Source organism: Sciurus carolinensis, chromosome 8, assembly GCF_902686445.1.
Source record: "Sciurus carolinensis chromosome 8, mSciCar1.2, whole genome shotgun sequence".
In the NCBI taxonomy this organism is placed as follows: domain Eukaryota; kingdom Metazoa; phylum Chordata; class Mammalia; order Rodentia; family Sciuridae; genus Sciurus; species Sciurus carolinensis.
Window position 1 is genome coordinate 57,293,879 of NC_062220.1, and position 23,891 is coordinate 57,317,769.

A 23,891-nucleotide genomic window follows, 5' to 3' on the forward strand; every position below is an offset into this window, starting at 1 on the left:
TACTGTTCTTGCTATAAAACTTGGAGGAAGGAGAGAGAGAGAGAGAGAGAGAGAGAGAGGTATCAGAAATCAGAAGAATAGGAACAGGCTGACCATTGTTTGGATTTGAAGGTCAAGAATACAGGAGTTCTCCATCCTACTATAAAAAGTCTAGATCTGGGCAGTCTTGACTATTTTAGAAATCAATATTCATTTCACTGTCTTTTCTAGAATATGAGCCTGTCATTGTAATCATTTGTGTAAATCTCTGTCTATCCTAAGAATAATCAGAACACCACAGGAACTATAAAATTTTATTATGTAGAGGTGAATCATCATGTGTGGTTTTGATGTACATTCCCCTACCTTTTTTTCCATGTATTAGAATAAATGTCTAAGGACATTAGTTTATAAAATAATTTTCAATATCTGAATACTGAAGAAATTGCTGCTAATAACTTTCTTTGCCTTTGTTTCCCCCAAATTAATATGATCTTTAACATTAAAGATCATGATGAATTCAGGGGAAAAGGGCAAACCTGCACATTTATAAATAAATAAATAGAATAAAATTAGAATTGACTCATTATAAAAATTATGACTTTTCTCCCATGATAATTTGGTAACATTTCATTATAGGACATAATTTATTTTTCTTTTTGTTATTAGATTAAATAGAAACCAATATAATTAAAAGAGTTACAAATTTCAGGAGACTTTTTTTTTAACTCTATCACAAGAGAGGGGGCCCTACGTGAAATTGATGATACTTTGTTTTTTTGATGACACTTTTATTTGGGATTATATGAATTGATTTTTTTCTGCCAAACCAACCATAACTTGTTCTTATTATCTATATTGTTTTATATCATACCACAACCATATAGTGGTAATAGTTGATACTTATTGAGTACCAACTGCTTGCCTGGGTTTACAATCAGTTTATCTTCCATTTTGTTTTTGTACAAAGTATAATGCTACTACAGTATTTGGTAAATCTAGAATAAAGAGAATACTTCTTGACTCACCTTTTAAATTTAAGAACATATTATTCATTAAAGAGTCCTTATTCTTAAAATGGCATCTTTGATTATAATTCTACATTTACTTCTCTTTACAATTGACACAGCAGATAGAAATTGAAGTAATGTCTCAACCAGAAAAAAAGGAAAAAAGTTATATTATATATCCAGAGAATTTCACCCTTTTACAAAAGCTTTGGTCTTTTCAGATTCACCATAGGTGAAAGAACTCCATGGAAATTTGTATTGTTCTTCAAAATAGCATTTTGTTGTTCTTTGAATATGAGCACAGGCAATTGTGAGAAGGTATAGAAATGTTAACCAGCATCTCACATTACTGAATATTTATTTTAGTTTCAACACAAGTTTATGTCATTATAAGGTTTAAATAAAATAACCTAAAAAATAAACACCTAAAATTCTGAAAGAATCATTTCAAACTTGAAGTCATTTAATATCAGTTGCAACTGCATGTGTCAACACCTAGGAAAAAAAAAATCACAAATTTAAATAAGGAAAAGAGAATAACGAGGAATCTGAGAACTAGATTTAGAGAGAAAGTGTCTGAGTTTAACTCAAGCATTTTTGCCTAAGAAAGTGGTAGGATAATTGAGTTGATCCAGAGTTTACCTTGCTCATTGCCATGAGGGTCTCAGAAAGACTCCTGTCTCAGTTATAAAGCTTTGCAGAAAGTTCCTGTGATTAGATTGAAATTAGAATGAAAGGAATGAAGAGACAAAAAGAAGTACATTTTGAAAGCAATGGAAAATAGCTGTTAACCAGAAAGTATTGTCTGTTTTTTTGTTTTTTTATTAATGGAATAGTTCAGGAGTAACATTTTAAAACGTGTAGTTTGTTCTCACAGTGATTTCATACTTAAACCATCCAAACTTTAATTTGTCTATATACAGAAACCAGTAATTCTGCCCAATCTTACTTACAAAATTCAGCCTGTAACATATTTTTCAATTGGAAAGGTATTTTCAGTGTTTTGAAATTATACTATAGAAAGTGATTCTTTTTGTTTAGAATTGAAGTTGTACAAAGTAACAAACAAAAAGAATACTTCATTACAGTCAGCATATTACATTTATATTTAGAATTAATATATATCATTACAGAATTGATGTAAATCAAACAATACATCTCCATTGTTTTTGAGTTGTTGATAGACCTTTATTTTATTTATTTATTTTTATGTGGTGCTGAGGATCAAACCCAGTGTCTCAAACATGCTAGACAAGTACTCTACCACTGAGCTACAACCCCAGCTCTCTCCATTTTTATTTATCCTTTTACTATACATTACTGTTGTTATCATTTTAGCATGATAAACCTTTGATAAAGTAGGTAAAAGATATTGTATTGAGTCTACTCCACTTAGATCCTAACTTCCTTTCTGGTCAAGAAGATCAAACATATTCATGTTTACCTTCTACTGTTTAAACTGGTAGCATTTGAGTGCATACTGTGCAAACTATCCAATGTGCTTTCACATGTCACCTTCACATTATCTCATGGAAGATGTATTAAGAATATATTATTAATCTCATTTTCTAGAAACAGAAACTCTAGCATTTAAGGTGTGCACATCAAGGGCACAAGTACCGTGGTGATGCTCCTATTCTGGCTTATAGAAAGATGATTCCCAAATCTGTCTTGATAGTAGTTATTCATATTTAACTTCTGCTTGATGATTAGAGCTCTCATATGTGGTTTCATTGTAATTCCTGTTAAAATCCACTTGTGTGTCTTTTGGTTGCCCCTTCCATTTCTTAATATCTTTATGAAAATATTTTGATTTAGGCTCTGGCTGACTTTTTTTTTTTTTTTTTAAGTTTACCTAGCTACCTATTGTTTGGCTTCCCCAGTACATGAATTGATTATAGGTTGTAGAATTTGAAGAAGAGTGAAGGGCATCCGTTTGATAAATATATCATCTTAAGTGGCCAGTCAATGCCTGAATATATTATGTAGCTCCTGCCTCTAGCACAGTACCTTTCCATCTGTACACAGTCTTGAAATTTCAGTCATATTGACTCTGAGTAGTATTGATCTTTTGCAAATTATTTGGATGCTAGTGAAAAGAATGTCATTTAAATTCAAATATCAAGTAGTATATTCTCTCTCTCTCTCTCTCTCTGGAGACTAATAGCTCTCATTCATTTTAGCCATGACTCACACAAATAAAACTCTTTCTCTTGGTTTCTTTCTTTCTTTACTGCCTTTCTTCTTTCCTTCTTTTTTTTATTCCTTTGTTGTGGGGAAAAGGGTACAGGACAATGAAGCCAGCTCAACAATTATCTCAATTAAAGAAATCTCAAGAAGAAATCAGAAATGCACCTTTAAACAATTTGTTTACAGTTCTTGCAATTTTGCCTGTAAGATAGATAGATAGAAAGATATACATTCAATTTAATGTTCTTTGATCTGATAATATAAAAAGAGAAGCAAATAAGTTGTAAATGATGAAATATTTCCTGACATGAGGAAATGTTAATTCTGTTAGATAGGTCATTTATATGAATAGTTCCAGTAATTGACGATGTGTGAAGTTATAAGAGTAAATTGAGCATGCTGTACCAAGAAGTCCTATAAAAATTTCTTGTAGGTTACATTTGAACTGGCTTTTAAGAGTGGAGGCTATCTTGTCAAAGTGTCATGTAATTGCAGAAGTCAAGAGTAATGGCACAAAGGCCAAAACTTGGACAACTACGCAGCAGGCTTTCCTGCATGACAAAGGACATGAGGCTAAGAAGCACTGGGATAAGGTCTAAACTGGGATGGCATTGACCTGACTACCAATACTAAGCTAAGGAACTTTAACCTCTATTGAACTTTAACCTCTATTGAAATCATATTTTTGATAACAAGATGAAAGGCATTAAGAGAGATGGATAAAGCAAGGCAATGTACCACATGTACATTCATGTATCACATGTTTTCTAGGAGTAGGACTAGGACAGTGGAAGGGTCTATATTGCTGCTTTCTCCCTGAAAGCAGTTCTGCAGTTTGTGAATTCTGATAAATATTCCTACTATGTACTGGAAAAACCTGAAGCATTAATTCAGGAAACAGTTTTGAAAAATATAGATGGTGAAGTTAATGACATAATGATCCAAAAAGACATACTGATCCAAAAGATATATTAAAATATCTCAATAAAAAGAGACTTCAAACAACCTAGAAGATTAAGTTTTATGTTTTCCACACATTCCCTCTGCCCTGTTAGCTCCTATACATACCCTTCAATCTATTGGTTTGGGACAAATAAAACTGCTTAAGCAAATCTTCATAAAATTGTGGAAGTTTATATACAGTATTGGTCATTCTACTCCATTACTACCTGTGAATTGATTTGTCTTTGCACTGTTAGTACAAAGACTCCCTTTGTACTAACAACACTGTTAGTACAAAGATTCCCTTTGTACTAACAGTGCATCATATTGAATACAAAATCAGCAAACTAAATGAGATAACCCCATTTCAATGAAATATAAAAAGTTTAGTTCCTGTGTATTTCTTAGTACCCTGAAGAATAACCACTGATTGATCATGACAGCAGTGAGTAGTCAGATTACCATGTACCAATAGCCTCTGCTCCTGTAGGATCTCACATTAACACCCAATGTTTTGCTTTGTTACCTTGCAGAAATGTTGGAATCCAACAATGTGATCACTTTCAATGGCTTGGCCAACAGCTCCAGTTATCATACCTTTCTTTTGGATGAGGAACGGAGTAGGCTGTATGTTGGAGCAAAGGATCACATATTTTCATTCAACCTGGTTAATATCAAGGATTTTCAAAAGGTATCTTCATTTTAATATATGCACTATAGTTCTTGTGAAACATATTAAGATATATAGGATTTCTAGCTATTAAAGTGATAGCTTATAGAAAAGTGTTTTAAATGAATATTTTATCTTTTTAAATGCAAAAAAATAATGACAATAACAAATCAATGATGTAGTAACATCAAGGAAGAAAGCATAGATCATTATAAGAAATACTAACTTTAGCTTATCCAACAATAATTATATATTTTTTCTGCAATAGATTTAATAGCTGAACTGATTAGAAATACATCATCACAAATTTCATGCATTAAGTATATGTATGTGTGTTTATACATCTTTCTATATTGCCAGCAATTACTCACATGCCTAATCTTATGTGCCACCCATGTTTGTAAATAACATTATTAGAAGACAGGGATTCTCATTAATTTGCATATGTTCTATGTTTGCTTTCATGCTACAATAGCAGAGTTGAGTAAGAGACAGAGACAGAGATAATCTGGTCCACAAAGCCTAACATATTAACTATCTGGCATTTTAAACAAAAATTTGCTAACCCTGATTTAGATCGGTCTTCAAAAAATGAATAAATAAAAGATCAATCTTCAGGACGTCAGATTTTTGCCAATTAGACATAAGTAAGATGCCAGTTTATCCTTTTTCCTTATAGTGTTTTTGTCTTATTAATAAACTTATAGTTTGAAAAATAAACATGGATTGACAATCTAGTAGAAATTAGGCTATTAAATTTCCATGTGCCACCCTAAATTAACCATTTTTAGGTAGTCAATCCTTCCAATCTTATTTCCCTTAGGAATATAGGTCTTTATGAAATACTTTTCAGAGAATCATAGTACAACATGCTTTTTGGAATATATACATGGCAGCATCAATGTGTGCTGCTTTTGTTTCTTAACACTGAGGGCTTTAAAGTTGTGTCCCTTGATTACTCAGAAACTATAACAGATTGGATGGTAGCTTCCAAAAAGTTCCTAAATTGTAAAAACTTTATGTTCTCATTGGAGAATGTTGTTTTAGGGACAAAGCAAAGGCTTATATTCAAATCTGAATTTAGTTTGAAATTCATTAGAAGTTAGATGACTATCATTAATAAATAGCCTTAAACATGACTGTTCCATTTTCTTCATAAAGAGATTTGATTCATTATATATAGTCATATAAAGGCAACACACACACACACACATACATGTGTGTGGTATATAATATGGCATTTAAAAATCACTCAGGGTATTATTTTTTCTGATTTTTCCAGTTGATTGATTTCTAAACCTCCTTATATGATAACAATACATACTTCAAACTAAGAAAATTGCTATTCATTTGTTTTTCTAAAATGATAAAAATATTTGTATTAGTCTTTCAAAAAGCTCACAAAAGAGATTTTTTATTGTTTTATCAACAGGAAATTGCTCTTCATAAAATGAAATAAAAACCTAAGATGATTAAGAAAAATCTGACATTTTAATTTTAGGAAATTATAACAGTTAAACTTGTCAGTATTCTTTCTACCATTTTGTAAAACTCATATATACATAAATATATACATGGATGGATAGTATATAAGCACAGATCACCTCACACTATGTGTTTAATGTATTTAACATTTTTATTTGGATAAATATTCTGAATTTGGCTGTGTTAAATTGTTTCTAAACTGAAAGGGACCAAGTTATCTTATAAAAATGTATAATTTTATAACTGAAACAAATCCTAGAATCACTTGTACACCTAGCATGCTTATACAAATGTTATATATATATGTCATATTATTATAGTATCATATATCACCTGGAATTGTAATAAATATATGTGTGTTAATGAACTAATTCAAAGTTAAATGGCTTGCCCATTGTTGCAGTATTCTTATTATAGTTCTTACCTTTGAGTTTAAAATTATCATTCTAATAATAGAAGACATTTTTCCAGTTTTGAAACATTCATTAAAAACAGAATATTAATTTTAATTATATAATATTTTGTTTAAAAGGATGAACCCAAATTACTTAAGGATTTATATCTGTTTATTTATATTTGGTATGTTTTAATACTTTTTAAAACCTATATATATGTATTTAGCAACTTTTTCCTAAATATCCACTCTCATGATAAACTTTATAAGAGGTGCTATTTCATGTCATAAATAATTCTTCTTGATAACTTCACAAGGTAATAGTAAAGATAAAATGTGTGAGCATAAAGATAAATGTTGGGCCAATTCCTCTTCTTAGAGGCAAAAACACATTCTTAAGTTTAAAGGAGCCATGAAAGTTATTTGCCTTAGTGAAAAGTACAGTCTCTTTAAGACATACATATTTATTAAAGATCATAAGTAAGGGGGCAGAGGGTGGGGCTTGGTGGCAGAACGCTTGCTTGGCATGCATGAGATCCTGGAATCAATCCCAACACTGAAAAAAAATGAGTAAAAATTGACTTGAATAGAAGCATGGAATCATAAAAAAAGAACAACTGCAAAATATGTCATAAAATATTTTGAATAGGAGGGTAAGAAATTTAGACAATTTTAGTTAAATGAAAAGTTTGGGGACAAAGGAACAAAAAGAACATAGCATGAATATGAAAATTATTTTTATTAATATTTGACATAACAGTGAAATCACAAAAGAATGCCCATATTATCTCAATAACCAACAATCAAGAGCTAAGAACTATGAGAACACAGATTGTCTTTTGAAATAAATACATATATTTGCATATATAAACATATACATGTTTAATAATCTGTGATTTTAGCATAATTTTTCTGGGAAGTAAATCTGTCAAAAGATAGCTCTGCTATATATTATTACTGTTGTACCCTAGAGAAATATATATTTTATCTCCTCCATGTAAACTTTAAGAAGAGATCATCTGACCTCTGCAGAGCCAATGTGAATATTAGAACTGTGGAATGGGACTGTACAGCCAACACTTAAGAATTTCAGGAGTCAGAAAAATGCTAATTGTAAGGATGATACATTTACTGTTCCTGAATATTTTTATTATGACTATTTTGTAAAAGCTTGTAGAACAAGTCAGATGACAGTTTTAATTTAGACATGCAGACATATGTGAAAAGTACATAAAAAGGATATGCAAATTAAGAGCTTAATGATAAAAATGAATGCATACTCAATAATTTCTGGGTCTTTTGTAGTTATGACATGAACTTGAAATGCATTTATTAAGTCTTCATGTGCTGTTTCAACATGCCCCAAATTCTTGCTTATAAATGTGTTGTATTTTGGTTTTTAATTCCCTAGATTGACTATCACAACCTTTGCCCAAGTGTGTGACCATATATATTGAATTATCTGGAGGTTTCCAAATGAATGGTAATCTTTCATTTTGAGGCTAAAAGTCTTTCCAGCAGACATGAATGATTAACTGCCACTATCTCTGAATTTTTTTTTTTTTACATATAACATTTTTTTTCCTTTGAAATTCACTAAAATTACTGGGAAAAAAAGGATGAATAAAAGAACAATGAGTTGTTCTGCCCAATACAGATAGATTCATTGAAATTGCTCAGAGGACCTGGAAAATTCTGTATTAAAATTTAAATGAGTGCATGTGGATTATTATTATGGAGAAAAATGTATTCAACTGTCCAAGAGGTCACCAGTAACATCTTGGCTCATCTACCACTGTGACCATATTCACAAAATATGTAACCCTTTGAAAGGATAAAGAGCAAATATTACAGATGAAAACACAATTATTCCTCATCTAGTCTAAGTTTAGCCCATAGTGGGAGGGTAATTTTTTTTTTGCTTCTTCATTTCCAACTTCATAATCCAAAAATATACAGTGCTACTCTTAAACATTTTCTCTCTCCAAAAAAGAAAAAAAAAAAAAAAAAGATTCCTTTGTAAACTGAAATTTCACACATTTTGAATTCTCATTCCAGCCTGTCATCCTGAGATTTGAACCAAAGATATGGACCACAGCACCACTGTGTTAATATTTCAAAAATCACTATTTCCTCATAAATACTGACTAATTTAGAAGAGTATGTGCCATATTGTGCATTGATTTTTCACCTCTTCTTTAGATTCTCATATCCCCGGGATGTTCTTTCTCTCCCAATCTGGGAGCTTGTTCTTTCCACCTTGTACTGTTCAAATCTATTGACTACATTAATTTGTCTTATTCAACTTCATGAACAGCAAAGGATAATGGGTAGATGGAGAATGATTTAGTCCACACCAATTAACTTATGTTATTAAAAAGTCTAAACTTAAAAGTTCCTGTCACATAATGCTTTATGGAAATTTCTTTACCTTAACTCCCCCAACCTCATCCAAAATATTATATAATGTTGGATCTCTCAGAGAACTTAATTGGCACAAATTAATGTTTCTTCTCTGTCCTTAGATTGTGTGGCCAGTATCTTATACCCGAAGAGATGAATGCAAGTGGGCTGGGAAAGACATCCTGGTAAGCATTAATCTACTAAATTATTAATTTTTAAAGTAATGTATTACTCTAGTTTTGTTATGTGTTCTATTAAACATCATACTGTACTTTTGGACTCAATCACTCTCAAGGAATAAAATAATACTATTTAATTTTGGAAACACTGATAGTTTTATGAAAGAAAATGAGTCACAATAATAACATTCCTCAGTAAAGCAAACTACTGTCTCTTTGGTGATTTATATATGCAAAGGATAACTAGAAAAATGCAATTTTAGTAGATACACTTGTATTAAATAAGTTAACTTCTTTCTGCAGGTTAATTTACATATGTTAATTATTCTTTAATTTCTCTTACATGATATTGTTTCCACTTCTAAATGATCATGTTTTAGTTACCCATTTTTCTTTCTTTGTGTTCCATTCATTTCCTTCCTTCTTCTCATTTTTACAATAAATATTGATTTATAAATAAATATTGATTGAGATATAACTATATAATTGGCCTTGTCCTGGGCACCCTGGAGCCAAAGGTGAATAACATGCAACCCCTACACTGGTTTTACCATTATGAAAAGATAGGGGTAATTTTTTCTAAGATAAGCTTGGTTAGTAAAATTAAATGGGCACTGACCTGAGCTATTAGCCAAGTGTCTGCACAATTCATGGAAAGTAGTTATAATCACTTCAATGGATTAAAATGAATTACAGGATTGGAAAAATATAATTTTATTATTTTATTTTTATCAATCTTTTGGAATGTCTAAAACACAGAGAAATAAATTTAAAAGTTTTCTCTGTTTTAAAGTATTGACATTTAGAAGGAACTTTCCCTTTGTGTTGCCTAAAGACACACTGACCTTTGTTTTGTATAGATACACTATTATTATCAAGAGACAACTTGACTGATTTACAGCAACTGCCTAAAATCATATTTAGATTTAGGAGGATGTAGAGGGAGGATCTGAGTTCATGGGAAAAGAATGCCTCAATTTATTAGCAATGTTGGCCACTGGTGATAGAAGGTAGATTAAAGAGCACAAAGCATAGGTAGTCCCCATCCTTGATCCACCTAAATATGAACAAATAAGGGAAATTCACCCTTGAAAATTATATAATATAGGTATTATGTTAAATGATTCATGCTATTAATTAAAAATGGTGAAGCAGACTTTTTTCAAGACAGCTATAATGGAATTTTGTAGTTTGGCAGAGAAATTGAGTTCCAATCTGAATACAAAGATAGGCAGAGATATATAGTCATGGAGCAGGATGGGGTCAGTGGGTGGAAAATCACTGAAACATCAGGAGTAAGGGGAATTCTGGCTAAACTGATCTGACAAGATTATTGCTGAAGGCAGACTGGGTTGGACAATGACAAGGGTAAATGTGATCAGATATCGGGGGGGGGGATTTTTTTCTAAATAGACCAGCAGAATTCTTGCTAAAATCAAAATCAAACTAAGCAGAGATGAATTCAGAAACCCTGTGAAGACAGTTCAGGGGCGCCTGACTAGAGTAAGGTCAGAAGAGAGTCAATGTAAGTCACTCTATACCTTGATCATACTATAAATATGCAGACCAAAAAAAAAATCTTTCAAATTATATCTTCTCCAAAACTGATGCAGATGTTGAGACTTTTGGAAAGGAGTAAGTAGAAAAAAAACAAAGAAGTAGGAGTCCAGAAATGCTGAGAATTTTATTGTAATACCCTTACTGACACATTAAATGTCTTAAGAAAGTATTTTAACTTTCTTTGGGCTTTAATTTCCCATCCATTAAATTTAACAAGATATATTATATGACTATGAGAAACAAGTTTAATAGATGTACAAATTATTGGAAACAAAAACACTTCACAAAGGTAAGGTCAAAAAGCATAGCTCCATAAATAAAAATTTACTAGCATTAAAATGCCACACTTACCATTAATAAATTACATTGAAATTTTTCAGTGCAATAACTGAGGATGAACAGAAATGATTATCTTATCTGTATATAGTTGTTACTATAAAAAAATGCAGATTTACAGATTTTTATTAATGTATAAAAGATGAAGAGAAACTTACTGAGAAAAATAAGAAGCTTTTTGGTACCAAGCACTACAAAAGATTTTGTAAATGTCATTTTGACAACAGTTTTTGAGGTGCATATACTTACCCCCATATTCTTGATTGGGAAATAATTCAAAATCCTCATTCAAATTATTTTTATTCAAAAATTTTGTAACATTTTCAGTATTATGGTAGAAGTTGGGATAAAAATTCCTGTGTCACTGTGTTGTTTTTATTGTCAACTGGAATATTTAAATTTGAGTGTGTCCATTACATGACATATAATGCAAAACTGAACAGATATCTTGTCCTTTCTGGATCATCAAGAGTATGAGATTAATAATAACCAGCTCTCAGAATTCTTGTAAAGTCCAAAGAAAGACAAGTGAAATTATTTCAAGAATATAATATTAGCTATTAATAATATCAACGATAAATTACTAACAATTATCATTGGTATAGAGTAATGTGGACAAAGTTGAAGTAAAAACATTGTTGATAAAATTTCAGCAGCTGCAACAAAGTCTTGATCTCACAGTTAATATAATTCTGAGGTCAGAGGTAACTTCTTTAAGAAGGGCAATACTTTACTGTATTTTCTAGGCTTATTGAAAATGCCTATGGATTTTAGGGAACTAAATAAAAAGGAACTAAGACATGTGGAATTTGGTAAATCTGATATATTATATAAATGGCACTTGATCATGTCATAGCATCTTGTAACAAAGATTCTGAAAATGTACAGATCATATGCTGTAGCTATAATAGAGATAAGTGCTTTGAGAGATATAATTTTTTAAATGTTCAATGATATAATTAGCCTAACTAGTCTTTTCAAGTGTAAACTAATGTAGCATTATAAAATATGTGTGCTTTGTTATTCTTATACATTCTATATTAAGTAAATTCAATTGTGGATTTTGAACTCTCTTCATAATGTTTATTTAATGAAATAAAAACAAAATAGTTTTGATGTATTTCATTTCAAGAAAAAAATATATTTTCATCTAGATCTACTTAACATTTAAGTATATTTCATACTATTTTTTCTTAACTCACTTTGTTCCTTTAATATTGCTTTTCATAGCCATATTATTGAATATATATTTTCTGCATTAAAACACATTTGATAGAAGTTCATTTTACTTACCAGGCAACCTCATTTAAGTATTATTTCAATTTACATAGTCATTGCATTAAAAATAAGATGCATGGCATTCTTTGGTTGCTCTTGGACTTTTATTTACAGACACATTTCTCTTTCTTTCTTTACAAATGATTTTACCATTAGATGACTTCCTGGGATTTATAGAATTTGTCTTTGATAAACACAGAAGTAAAATATCCCTAATATTTTAACAATAATTTATATAAACAATTTGAAATAAAGATTATGGGGAAAGAATTTTTCATTCAACACCTGATTTGTGAAGTGACAGATGAGTAGTTTGATGGGAATTCTGCAATGTATCTTGAATAAATAGTAGTCAGCTGGGATTTATGGATAATAATTCCTTTCAAAGAGCCCTTGTGATGCTGGAAACCACAAGAATGAGGCTTGAGTGGGTTTTGCAGCCAGTGAGACTCCAAAATAGAATTGTAATCAAAATAAGAACCGACCTGAACATTCATAGAAAAGTAAACTAACAACCTCCTTGTGTGCTCTCTCCGGTTTCTAGAATATGAGTTTATCACTTCCCTGCTGTTTTCTTCAAAAACTCCTTTGGAAATATAGTGTCTTTAAACAAATCATCCTGGGGAAAGTGCTGTCTTCTCAGCATTCAATTCAGATCAAGGGTAAAAAAGGAAAAGTTGGGCAAAGACACCAGCTAATTTATACACCATGGGAATAATGAGTTTTTCTTACATTTGGTTGAGGGAAAGCTTCATTCGCATACTAGGATTGCACAGTCATGGAGAAGTTTCACTGGACTGAAACTACACAGTCCCTGTGTCACTGCACACAGTATCATATGTAAAAGTATGCCCTCTCCCCATTCCTCAGTCCAGCTGGGAAGGTCCAACCAACCCATCCTCACTTTGCTCAATTTTGCATTAAGTCCCAGTTGGAACGGGAGCAACTATTCACAGAGAAAGAACTTTGTGGTGACGAAGGAATCTGCATCCTGAGACATGTATATATGGTGCACACACAGAGGAATGCACAAAGTAAATAGCAAATATGACATTCATTGATTATTATTATGTATGTAAATGTATGCGTGTGAATATATGTATTTATATATGTGTGTATATATATATTCACATATATATTCAGAGTTGTGCCTGTGTGTGTGTGTGTGTGTGTGTGTGTGTGTGTGTGTGTGCTGGTAATGACATTTTTTACAACATTAATCTAAATACATTTTTCTCTTGTAAAGTGAATATACAGGATAGAAAACATCCTATTAATATGCCTTTATTTCCTTGGTGTTGTATGTTCTAAGCATTAATATTACTGTAGCATTTCTATTATTAGAAGAATAAAATACTCATGAACTTTTCCACTGTTTCTTAAGAGTTACTTTTTAAAAATATGTAATATGTAATACTCTTGGAAAGAAATCCTGAATAATGAGATAAATGCAACCCAGATATTTAATTCTGACTGCTGCTTTCCACCTTTACTCTCATGTTTGATATGTTCCTAGGGCATAAAATCCACTTTGTTATTCACAATAACATTTCTATTGATGGATTAACTTCCTTGACCCTGTTTTGCAAATGAAAACTGAATTCGTGCTAAGCTAGTAAAACAATCTGTTTTGAATCAATAGCTCTCTGAATCCTCTTTGTTTATCCTACTAAACCATCTCTCTTTGCACTAAGTTTCAGTAAAACCAAATGGCAACCGTATGACTGCTAGAAATATTTTGAACATCATTGGAAATCAAAATTTCAACCATCTGAGAGGAACAAAAAAAAAAGCAGATTCTCATAACATTCCTATTCCTGGATACATTTCAAAGTGTAGTATCATGCACCTGAACTTGGGACTTTTTTGGAAATTCCAAGGGATTTATATTTTTTCCTTAGCCGTTATTCATTTTTTGATGCTATGATATGTTGTAATATGTCTATCAAGTTTATCACGGATCAAATTACAGAACCTCAGCAGCCCTAATATTTGCCAAGTAATGCAATTGAGAATTTGAAGCCACACATGCATCTTAAATTGCAGTACATTCCAAACTGCACATGCCAACCCTTGAATTTCAATTACTTTTTAAAAGGTCAAAGTTAACATCAACTTTTAGTTTTTACTATATTTTAGGCAACTTAAGTCATAATCAAAATTTAGGTAAAATGGCTAGTTAGAACTACCTTCTAATCTGGGAGTCTGCAAAAATCCTAAAGTTTCCTTAAATCTCGAAATCCTTATGTATACTTGTCTCACACTTCCTCACATCTTATGAGAAGTGTCATTGACTGCCTTTGTGACAGACTGTTTTTTAAGGAGGATTATACTATTAATAACATTGGAAAACAGTGTATCCCTCTGAAGCAAAAGGCTCCTCTGCAAACCATCTTGGGAAGTAAAGATAGTGTCTTCCTCAGGAGCAAAGGGCCGGTATGCTTACTGTCCAGTACAGAGAACATCTAAAAGCCAGCATGCCATTCCCATTTTTAAATAATCAGGTTTGTTCAACCATGGTTCCTCTTCTATAATGCAGCTCACTGCATATGCAGATGTCATCTGGCCCTCTCCTCAGTGCCCATTGGGAATTGTACAACAAATGCTGATATCCTGGCTACTGCTATTTCTGTGAGTAATGAAGTCCTTTTTCTTTGGCTCAGGAGTCACCTATCTTTTGCCAGTATCTGTGAAACCATGGCAGACTAACCCTGTTATCTTTCAAATAATTTAAAATTACAGACCCTTTACAGTTCTTGACAGTATTGATTTTATAATTTTTGTGGGCATTCTACATGATATCACAAATGAAAGGTTATGGTCAGTTTATTCATTTTTAAGTGATTCCTTAATGAAATTCGATGCTACTTAAATTATACAGACAACTGACTTTTGATGATAGCCAGCAAAACTTTGTCCTATTTGTCACAGAAATAATATAGATTTTTATATTCCTATGCCTGTGTATGTGCATTTCTCCTTGGGGGTAAATATCAGGTGTTTACAGTTTAAATTCAGTATTCAGAGGTAATAATTATAATGGCTAACACTGAGAGTTTATTACATACCTGATATTGATCTAAATGCATTTTTCTCTATAAGCTGGTTTAGATGACTAATATTTGATTATAGACACATACTTCTTTTCAAAATAAGTAAATGAACCAGTTTTGAGTGTTAGGTAGAAGATGCATGGCAAAAGAAACTTTGCCATTGAACTTATTTTAAAAACTATATTTTAGTCCTATTTTGAAACAATGTTTTACTAATGCAAAATAGATGTAATTATTATCTCAGTTACATGAACTTAACATTTTAAATTATTTTTTGTTCGCAATGACAATTTAAAAATACTTTAATTCTTTACTTGAAAAATAAGGCTAGCATTTGAAATAGAATGTTTTACAAAGATTTCAAGAGAGTTTGAAGATTTTGAGTTGTGTTTCCTATAATTAGAAATTTCAATTGCCCTCTTAAATGGCTGAAATGAAGGTCAAATATTTGGCATTGGTTAGCAAGTTATTTGGACTTGATTGGATACCATAATTCACCCATCATCAGGGTACATACTTTTAGAGTATAGTAAGCATTTTATATCTGTGAGGCTCTCTAGTATGATTTGGACAGTTCCTCTGGGAAAAGGATTTTGGCTAATGTCTCTAACTTCATAGAAAACAAGTGCTTCTAAGTTCCGCTGATGTGTAGCTTCTAAAACCACCATTCTTATTCTTCTTTACATGCTTGATAATCTTCATGCATGGATTTCTACCTATTTCTGAGGGCACACTGAGCATTCGATCATAGATATAACCTGAACTCTGGGAATATTCACCTTAGAGTTGATACCTTGGTCTCAAGATGACTATGACTGTGGTCAACTTTTCACTGTTTTTCTTTAATTTGATTTGAAAGAGTAGCCTTTATGGCTACTATCATCACCCTTATGTTCCCAAATCATCATGAAACCGTCCTGTTTTTAATCCTTTAGTCTTAATATATATGTACTTACTGCTTTTTTAGAGGTAGTAAGGAAAATAGAGTGCAAACATTATCGTGTCTCTAAAAACTTGACAATGTTTCCAGAGACTAAGAATATTAAGTTCATTTTAATTTTTGTATTTTAAGAGAAGAATATTCTTTGTTTTTGTTTTTGTTTTGTTTTGTACTGGGGATTAAACCCAGGGTCACTTAACTACTGAGCCACATCCCCAGCTCTTTTTTAATGTTTTATTTTGAGACAAGTCCTTAGGGCCTCAGTAATTTCCTGGGGTTGATCTTGAACTTGCAATCCTCCTGCTCCAATCTCTCTAGTGGCTTGGATTATAAGTGTGGGCCACCACACCTGGCTAAGAGCAGAATATTCTTAAAGTTTCTCATTACTGTGTTGAAATTCTGTGCTAAAAATACTAAATAACACTTCTACTATACTATGTGCTACACATGATATTAAGTATAGCATATATCTGTGTGTATGTATGTGTGTGTGTGTGTGTGTGTTTAAAATAGGCTAAGTCCATATTCCCCTATACCACGTATTATAATGAGTTATCCTATTGTAGTAAAATATACCCATCAGTTAAGGTTGGATCAAAGACCAGAAATTGTTTATTATAAGGATTAGACTTTGTATAGTTGTGGACGATGATGAAGAAGTCTATGGAAGGCTATTTCTTCTGACACAGGTAGTGGACCTGAAGCTGCTATAGTAACAAGAATTGGCATTAGGGAAGAAAAGCTGGACATGGAGTGGGAATACAAGGACAAACTAGAACCAGTATGTGTTGTCTACTACCTCCAGCCTCCAACCTCCTTTGCTTCAGTTTGGGTGGTCTAAAGAAGAAACTTGTAACCCTTCCTTACACTGAATGAGAATGAGAATATACTTCACATGTAAATACTTAAGACTAACATTTTTACCCAATATTAATAAATTTTGTAAAACTTAAATCTCTAAAGTTCCATATTTTAATTGTATTCAGAAAATATTTCTATAAGTTAATATATTTATATGCATATATTTGCATATACAAACACATATATGCATACACATATGCATGCACATGCATATACACACACATATGTGTGTGTGTATGCCTATATTTGGGAAAATTAATATTTATATAAAGATAGCATTTGAAGGAATATTTGGTAAAATATGCCAGAACAAATTAAATGTGTGAAATTTCCTCTTTAGTGTCTAATTCTATACAAAGCAGAAGGCTACAACTTGGCAAACTGGCAACAAAATTATGATACTATATATGTTCTGTTTGGACAAAACGATGTTTTAAGCAACAATTAGCAAAGTAGCATGTGCCCTTTCGTTGATGTTCAGATGATTTTTCTTGGGTTGCCATAGCGGAGATCCAGACTCAGCAATTTAAACAACAAAAACTTATTTTGTCACAGTTATGGAGGCTAGAAGTAAGAGATCGCTGTGTCAGCAAGGATGGTGTCCTCTGAGGCTCCTCTCCTTGGCTTGGAGATCACCAGGCTCTTCTGCCTCTTCATGTGGCCATCCCTCTGTGCTCTCCTGTCTGGTCTCCTTGTGTGTGCAAATTTCTTCCTCTAAGAGTTCCAGGCAGATTAGAATAAGGTCCACCCTGAGGGCCTAATTTTAACTTAGTCATTTCTTCAAGGTCCCATCTCCAAATATAGTCACATTTTGGGGTACATTAGGGCTTCCCAGTATGAATTATGAGAGGAAGTAATTCAGCTCATAACAGTGAAGAAAAGAGTAAATGTGTGAAATATACTGTAGGCACTTATATTTTAGTAAGTCTGATATATCCATATCTATGGCACAAGTGCTAAACGAGAAAATATGTGATGAGAACACTTTTTTAGTATTTACGATATAATGTCCTTTAGTATTTTGGACATTAAGGATACCAACCAAAATACATTTTTAATTTTGGTATTAAACAATGCAGATAGTAAGAAGGGAGGTGTTCACAAGTGACATCAAACCTTCCTCTCAAATCTGAGCTTCGTTTTTTACCCTCCCTTCCCTTATGTGATTAAAGATGCAATTCATCTCCCTTCTTTGGGTGATGAATGCTGTTATGATAAAGGCCTGTATGTTTGAACTAAATATTCAAAACCATCCTGTCCACAATTAATGTTTTCCCTGTAACTTCCCACTTGTATCAATGACTTTCTGGCTTTAAGGTATGAACACTAAGTACTCAGTACCTTGTGTAAAATTGGAAACCACAAGAATATCACTTTGAATCAGAATAAGAATTATGATGACTTGAAAACTTGCTGGCATCACAGAACACATATTTAGGTAGATTCCACATAATGTTTTTATACTTGTCTGCATTCATTGGAATATAAGATAAAGAAAACTTACACTAGGTATGCATAATGTATGACAATCACATAGCAATGAAAGATACTCATGTGATGACTAATGAGATTGACGGTACGACAAAAAAGTCACAATCTACATATAAATATTATAAACTACTCTGGTCCATACGAAATTTCAAAGTAAAATTGTTCAGAGCTCCTTCACATATTAGAAGAAAATGATTTTGGTCAGCTTTTGCTAATATCATGTCTATAGTGCCGATGACTATAAGTCTTTTGACCAAATTTGAAAGCTTCAAGTAATTTGAAAGAAAAATGTTTATAGAATCTTAAGCAACATTTCTAGAACTTCAAAATAAATATTCAATCCAGAGGGAAAAATAAATCAAATTTGAGCACCTAACTGAAATGAGTATACCTGTAACTTGAGAACCTTGTACAGAGAGTCTTTATTTATCACATCATTAAAACCACTTTCAAATTTATTTTTTAATTGCCATAGATTTAATGTTGCTATAGTTAAGTTGATATGAATATGCTTACATACTTAAATAATTAGCTATGAAATAACACTAACTTGGTAATCTTAGTTGAATGAGCATTTTTTAAAATCTGAAATTCATAAAAAGAGCATTAAGGCAGAAAGGTCAATTCATTTGATTATGCCATCATTCTTTTATCCTTTTAAATAGTGAAGGCAAAAATGTCTCCAAAATAGAACAAAAACTATTCATTGTTTTAAAAGCTGGATATTAAAAAAATTCCAGGTCACAAACTTAAAATATGATGGGTAATATGATTATTAGAACATGTTTTTATGTTGGTTTTATTGGATCTGCCTCTTTGAAGCAGAGAGCGCTAATATTTTTAGTGAATGCTCTAGTATTAAGAAGACATGATTATGGATAATCGGATCACAGCTGTAACAGCACAATGTAAAGAGAGAAAAGGACAAAACATTATTGTCAGATAAGGATGGAACAACTTAAATAGAGGGAAGGATAAAGTGAGTGACAGGAACAATCTCATGGATTACTGCTTTGGCACGAAGATTGGAGTATTCAGCTAGCTTGCCAAATAAATTGACCAGAGAAAAAGAGAGTCAACAGATTAACTTCAGGAATTAAGCTTATTAATGGATTTTCATGCAGAAATGTCTCCACCCATCATGATAGAAAAGGTTTCCTTTGCTTTCCCAGCTGCTAGATTTAACATTAAACTATTTCTACGTAAAATACTGGTTAGATAGAGACTCTTTTTTTTCTTTTTAGATGAATTCACACTGACCCTGAGGCCATACTGTTCTAACCCATTCGTTTTGAACTGATTTATATTTGAACCAGAACAAGTTGTTTGATTTAATTATGAACTGAATATATTTGAAGAGAGACTGCTTGTGTTCACAGTATTCTCTCCTTTTTTCCCCCTTCCTTATTTAGAATAAAATTTCACTGTTCCATCCATAATTTAAGAAAATGCAAGGAGGTAATTGGAATTGGAGGTAAATTATATTCTTTTGTAGAAAGCATAATTATCGGAAGTTAGTTAAAAACACCTCAATTCTGTTTCAATTTTCATGCATGGAGCAGTTGTTTTGACAGATGGATGGACTTTATTTTTGTAACCGTCCAGGAAAAGTCTGTGTAACACAGTCTAATCAGTGCTACATATCTACAATGTTTGTTTTTGAATCACTGTGCATTTGGCTCCTATATCTTTTTCTGGCAATAGATATTTTCTTTAAATGTATTTTTGAAGCTAATATTTACATGCATAATTCCTGTAGCATTTGATCTGAAAAGTCTAGAAACCCTCTAAAAATAAGAGTAAATGGCTTGTCACTAAGGATGATAAATCATTGCTCCTCAGGTGTGGCCTTGGATTTTACTGGTTTTAACTGCTTTTGCTTTTATTTCTAAACTAATACTTTATAATACTGTTGATCTGGAGTAAATTTCAGTAAAATAAGAGGTCAATCTGGTTGCCTGACCCTTGAAGCCAACTTGTTGCTAAACTTTTCTGTGTGTATCAAAATAAATTCCAAAAAGTATCAAGAATTGAAAAATGGATTCATTTTGAACTGATTACACTGTCTTTATTACACTGTAAATCCACTGGTGCTGAGCAAAGCAGTGGAGTAGTTTAATGCCAAAAAGTACATTACATTCTGCGTTTTAAGAAACGTCATGGTTCAAGAAAAGGTCAAAAACACTCTTCTTCTGTCTCCCCAGAGCAGAAATGTGTGAAGTGTGTTTCCTTTTTCTGCCACGCTTCCTTCTTTTTTAGCGGAATGTCCAAGCCACTTCCAAATAAAATGAATATCCTGTTTTGGAACACTCAAAAACCTTGGCAGCAACAAACTACAGAATGAAAGCAAATGAATGACAGGATTGATACTCTTTTATATAGACTTTCTGTTAAGAACAGATCCTTACTAACATGTCTCTTTCAAGTTTTTCCGTTTTTCTCTGTTCAGTTCTTGTAATTCACTTTTCTCCTCTGCTGTTGCTGATGGTTCTTTTCTTGGCTATATTTAACCAATTTTGAAAGTATTTCCTTCCATTCCTTTGTTTCCTTTCAATCATCTTTTCCCCCCAAGCCCAAAAATATTTCACCCCATTCTATTTGCATCAACCTTCACTTTCAAATTAATATCGAGCTTGCCCCCAGGCATGGCAACCTTACAACTTGCTGCCAATGGGAGAGGTCAGTGGGGAAATGAAGGAAATCACTCCAGGCCTTAGGCCAACAGGGTGGGTCTAGTTGCTCTGTAACACAGATAGACTCTGTGGTTATCAGCATTCTCAGTAGAACACTTTGCCAGGTTTCACAGCTATAGTCCCATGACTGATTTCATTCCAGAAACTCTATAGAAGAATAGTTGTCATAGTGTAGTGGTTCTTTTTCAGCAGTTAATAGAGAACAAACTGGAATTTTGATATTCAGTGTGGTCCAATTCTAAGACTTTCAAGAACTGGGAGAGTTTTTTTGCTTTAATTATAATCTGCTAGTTTCCTTGGAAAGACAATCTTAGTCACTAATAAATTGCTAATTAGCTATTTCATCTATAAGAAAGAAAAAGCCCACAAAATCTATGACATTCCCATTTTTAACAGTAGCAAAGGTGGCACAAGTCTTCCCTTATGTTCACTAGTATTTGTTCAAAAAGCTTTTCCTCTTTTTATTATAAAGAACTTAGATTTATTTTTAAATTTGTAGGAGGCACTTAGGGGTTACTGATGAAAACTGATTATTTGGGTTCGTGAATAAAATTGCATCCATATGTTTACAGGTATAGTAGTAAAACTGAAGTCCTGGGGGTTTTTTGTTTGTTTGTTTTTGTTTTTTCTAAAAAGAACAAGACATCCATCTGGGCCTGCCACTATTATTTATTAGAAGTTCCATTTGCTTACCAACATCTACACAGTCAATATCTTGGTTTCAACATATGGTGCTGGAACTCATTATTTATCATCTTAAATACTGTAATATTGAGCCCACAGTAAAGGATGATTGTCTATATGTAAGAGCAGAATGTGTGGCCACCTACACATTCCAAATTAAAATCTGCCTGAAAATGGCTTCTTTGCAAATGACTGAATATTTTAGAGTACAAATACATCCTTTGGGTAAGACTCATGAAAGCCTCATTTGTAAATGAGTTTATCAGATCTTTCCCTTCCAAAAGCTCTTTCCTCTGCCCAAGCATTCATGCCCTGTCCTTTTTGGGGAAGGAGGAAAAAACATTACAGAATGAAGAATTTGTTGCCAAGAGTAGCAGAAGTTAGGTTTTATTTGTTTCACAGTTTTACCTAGGAAGTACCCTGTTCAAAGTGAATAAAGGAGATACTGAAATCCTTTAAGCTAGGGAATTTTTCCTGTTACAGAACAACTTGCAAAATCAGCTGATTTCAGAACATAATGTTGTATGTTATAATGCATTACCAAACAAAAGGAAGATTCAGCAATCTATTTAAAAAACAGTGGAAGAAGCTGTATGTTTATTTTAGTTAACCCCAAACTTCTCATCAATGTTAAGAAAATACAAGGAGTCATGGCTTGGACTTCTGATATTTTACTTTAAATCTGCAATTCACCTCTAGGAATCTATTCAAAGGCCATCATCTCATGATTGAAAAGTCAGCAATGGACTACAATTCCCTAAATTTATATGTTCATTATTGTGCTCAAGTTTGGCTGTCTGCTCCTTATTTTGTGGGGCCAAAGGAATTAAGACTAATCATCACCTGCAAATACAGAATACAAATAGCACATGAAAATGTACTCAAATTATTATAACACCTCTCTTATAAATCTCAACTAAGTTCAAAAGCCCTCTGAGCTTGTACTTGAAAAGTCATGGGTCATATAGAATGACTTTGGAAGTAAGATATATTTAGAAATGCAAGGACAAATCCAGTGCTTTATTATGCTCACCAGCCTTGTTTATACTGTCATCTGCTTGGAATCATTATCTGCATTTATAGTCACAGATTTGCTTCTTAATTTCAAATGTTTATAGGCAAAACTAAGAAAGTTTCCAATTGCGTTAGTCAACTTTTCATCACTGTGACAAAAATATCTGACAAGAACAACTTACGGCAAGAAATATTTATTTTGGCTCACAATTTCAAAGGTTCAGTCCATCCTCTCCAGTTCCACTGCTCTGGACCAGAGGTGAGGTGGAGCATTCTGGCTGAAGGGTGCAGCAGAGGGAAGCTGCTCAGTTCATGTGGCCAGGAAGTAGGATGGAGGTGGGGGAGCTGCAAGGTCTTCAGTGTCCCACCTCCTCTAGCCACACTCCATCTGCTGCAGTTACCACCCAGTTAGTTCATTCAAACTAGGATGGACTGATCAGGTTACAGCACTCATATTCTAATCATTCATCTCTGAATATTCAGTTTGGGGTTTGGGGGTATACCTTATATCCAAACCATGGAAATGATCAATAAAAAGAAACTTTTTTCAATGTAGCTTTTATTATTTAACATATGAATACTCTTTTGGGAAATTTTTAAATGGTGTTTGTAGTGATGTTTATACTCCATATTTAATAAGACATTTTATCTTCTTTTTTTTTTCTAAAATCAAACTCAAAGTTAATTTTTGCAAGGAAATTTTTACCATCACTGTATTTATGTAATCTA

General features: G+C 32.4%; 1 protein-coding gene across 6 annotated transcripts in view; it reads left to right on the forward strand.

Annotated features, from left to right (window-relative positions):
• Sema3a (semaphorin 3A) overlaps positions 1–23,891 on the forward strand; it is a 459,630-nt gene that overhangs the window by 312,375 nt on the left and 123,364 nt on the right. For 5 of the 6 annotated variants that reach the window (XM_047562544.1, XM_047562545.1, XM_047562546.1 and 2 more), the window contains 2 exons: positions 4,655–4,812; positions 9,196–9,258. In XM_047562544.1, coding sequence (XP_047418500.1) covers positions 4,655–4,812; positions 9,196–9,258 — 221 coding nt within the window. Of the gene's footprint in view, positions 1–4,654; positions 4,813–9,195; positions 9,259–23,891 lie in introns of those variants that run through there. The other variant, XM_047562550.1, reaches the window with a different exon arrangement.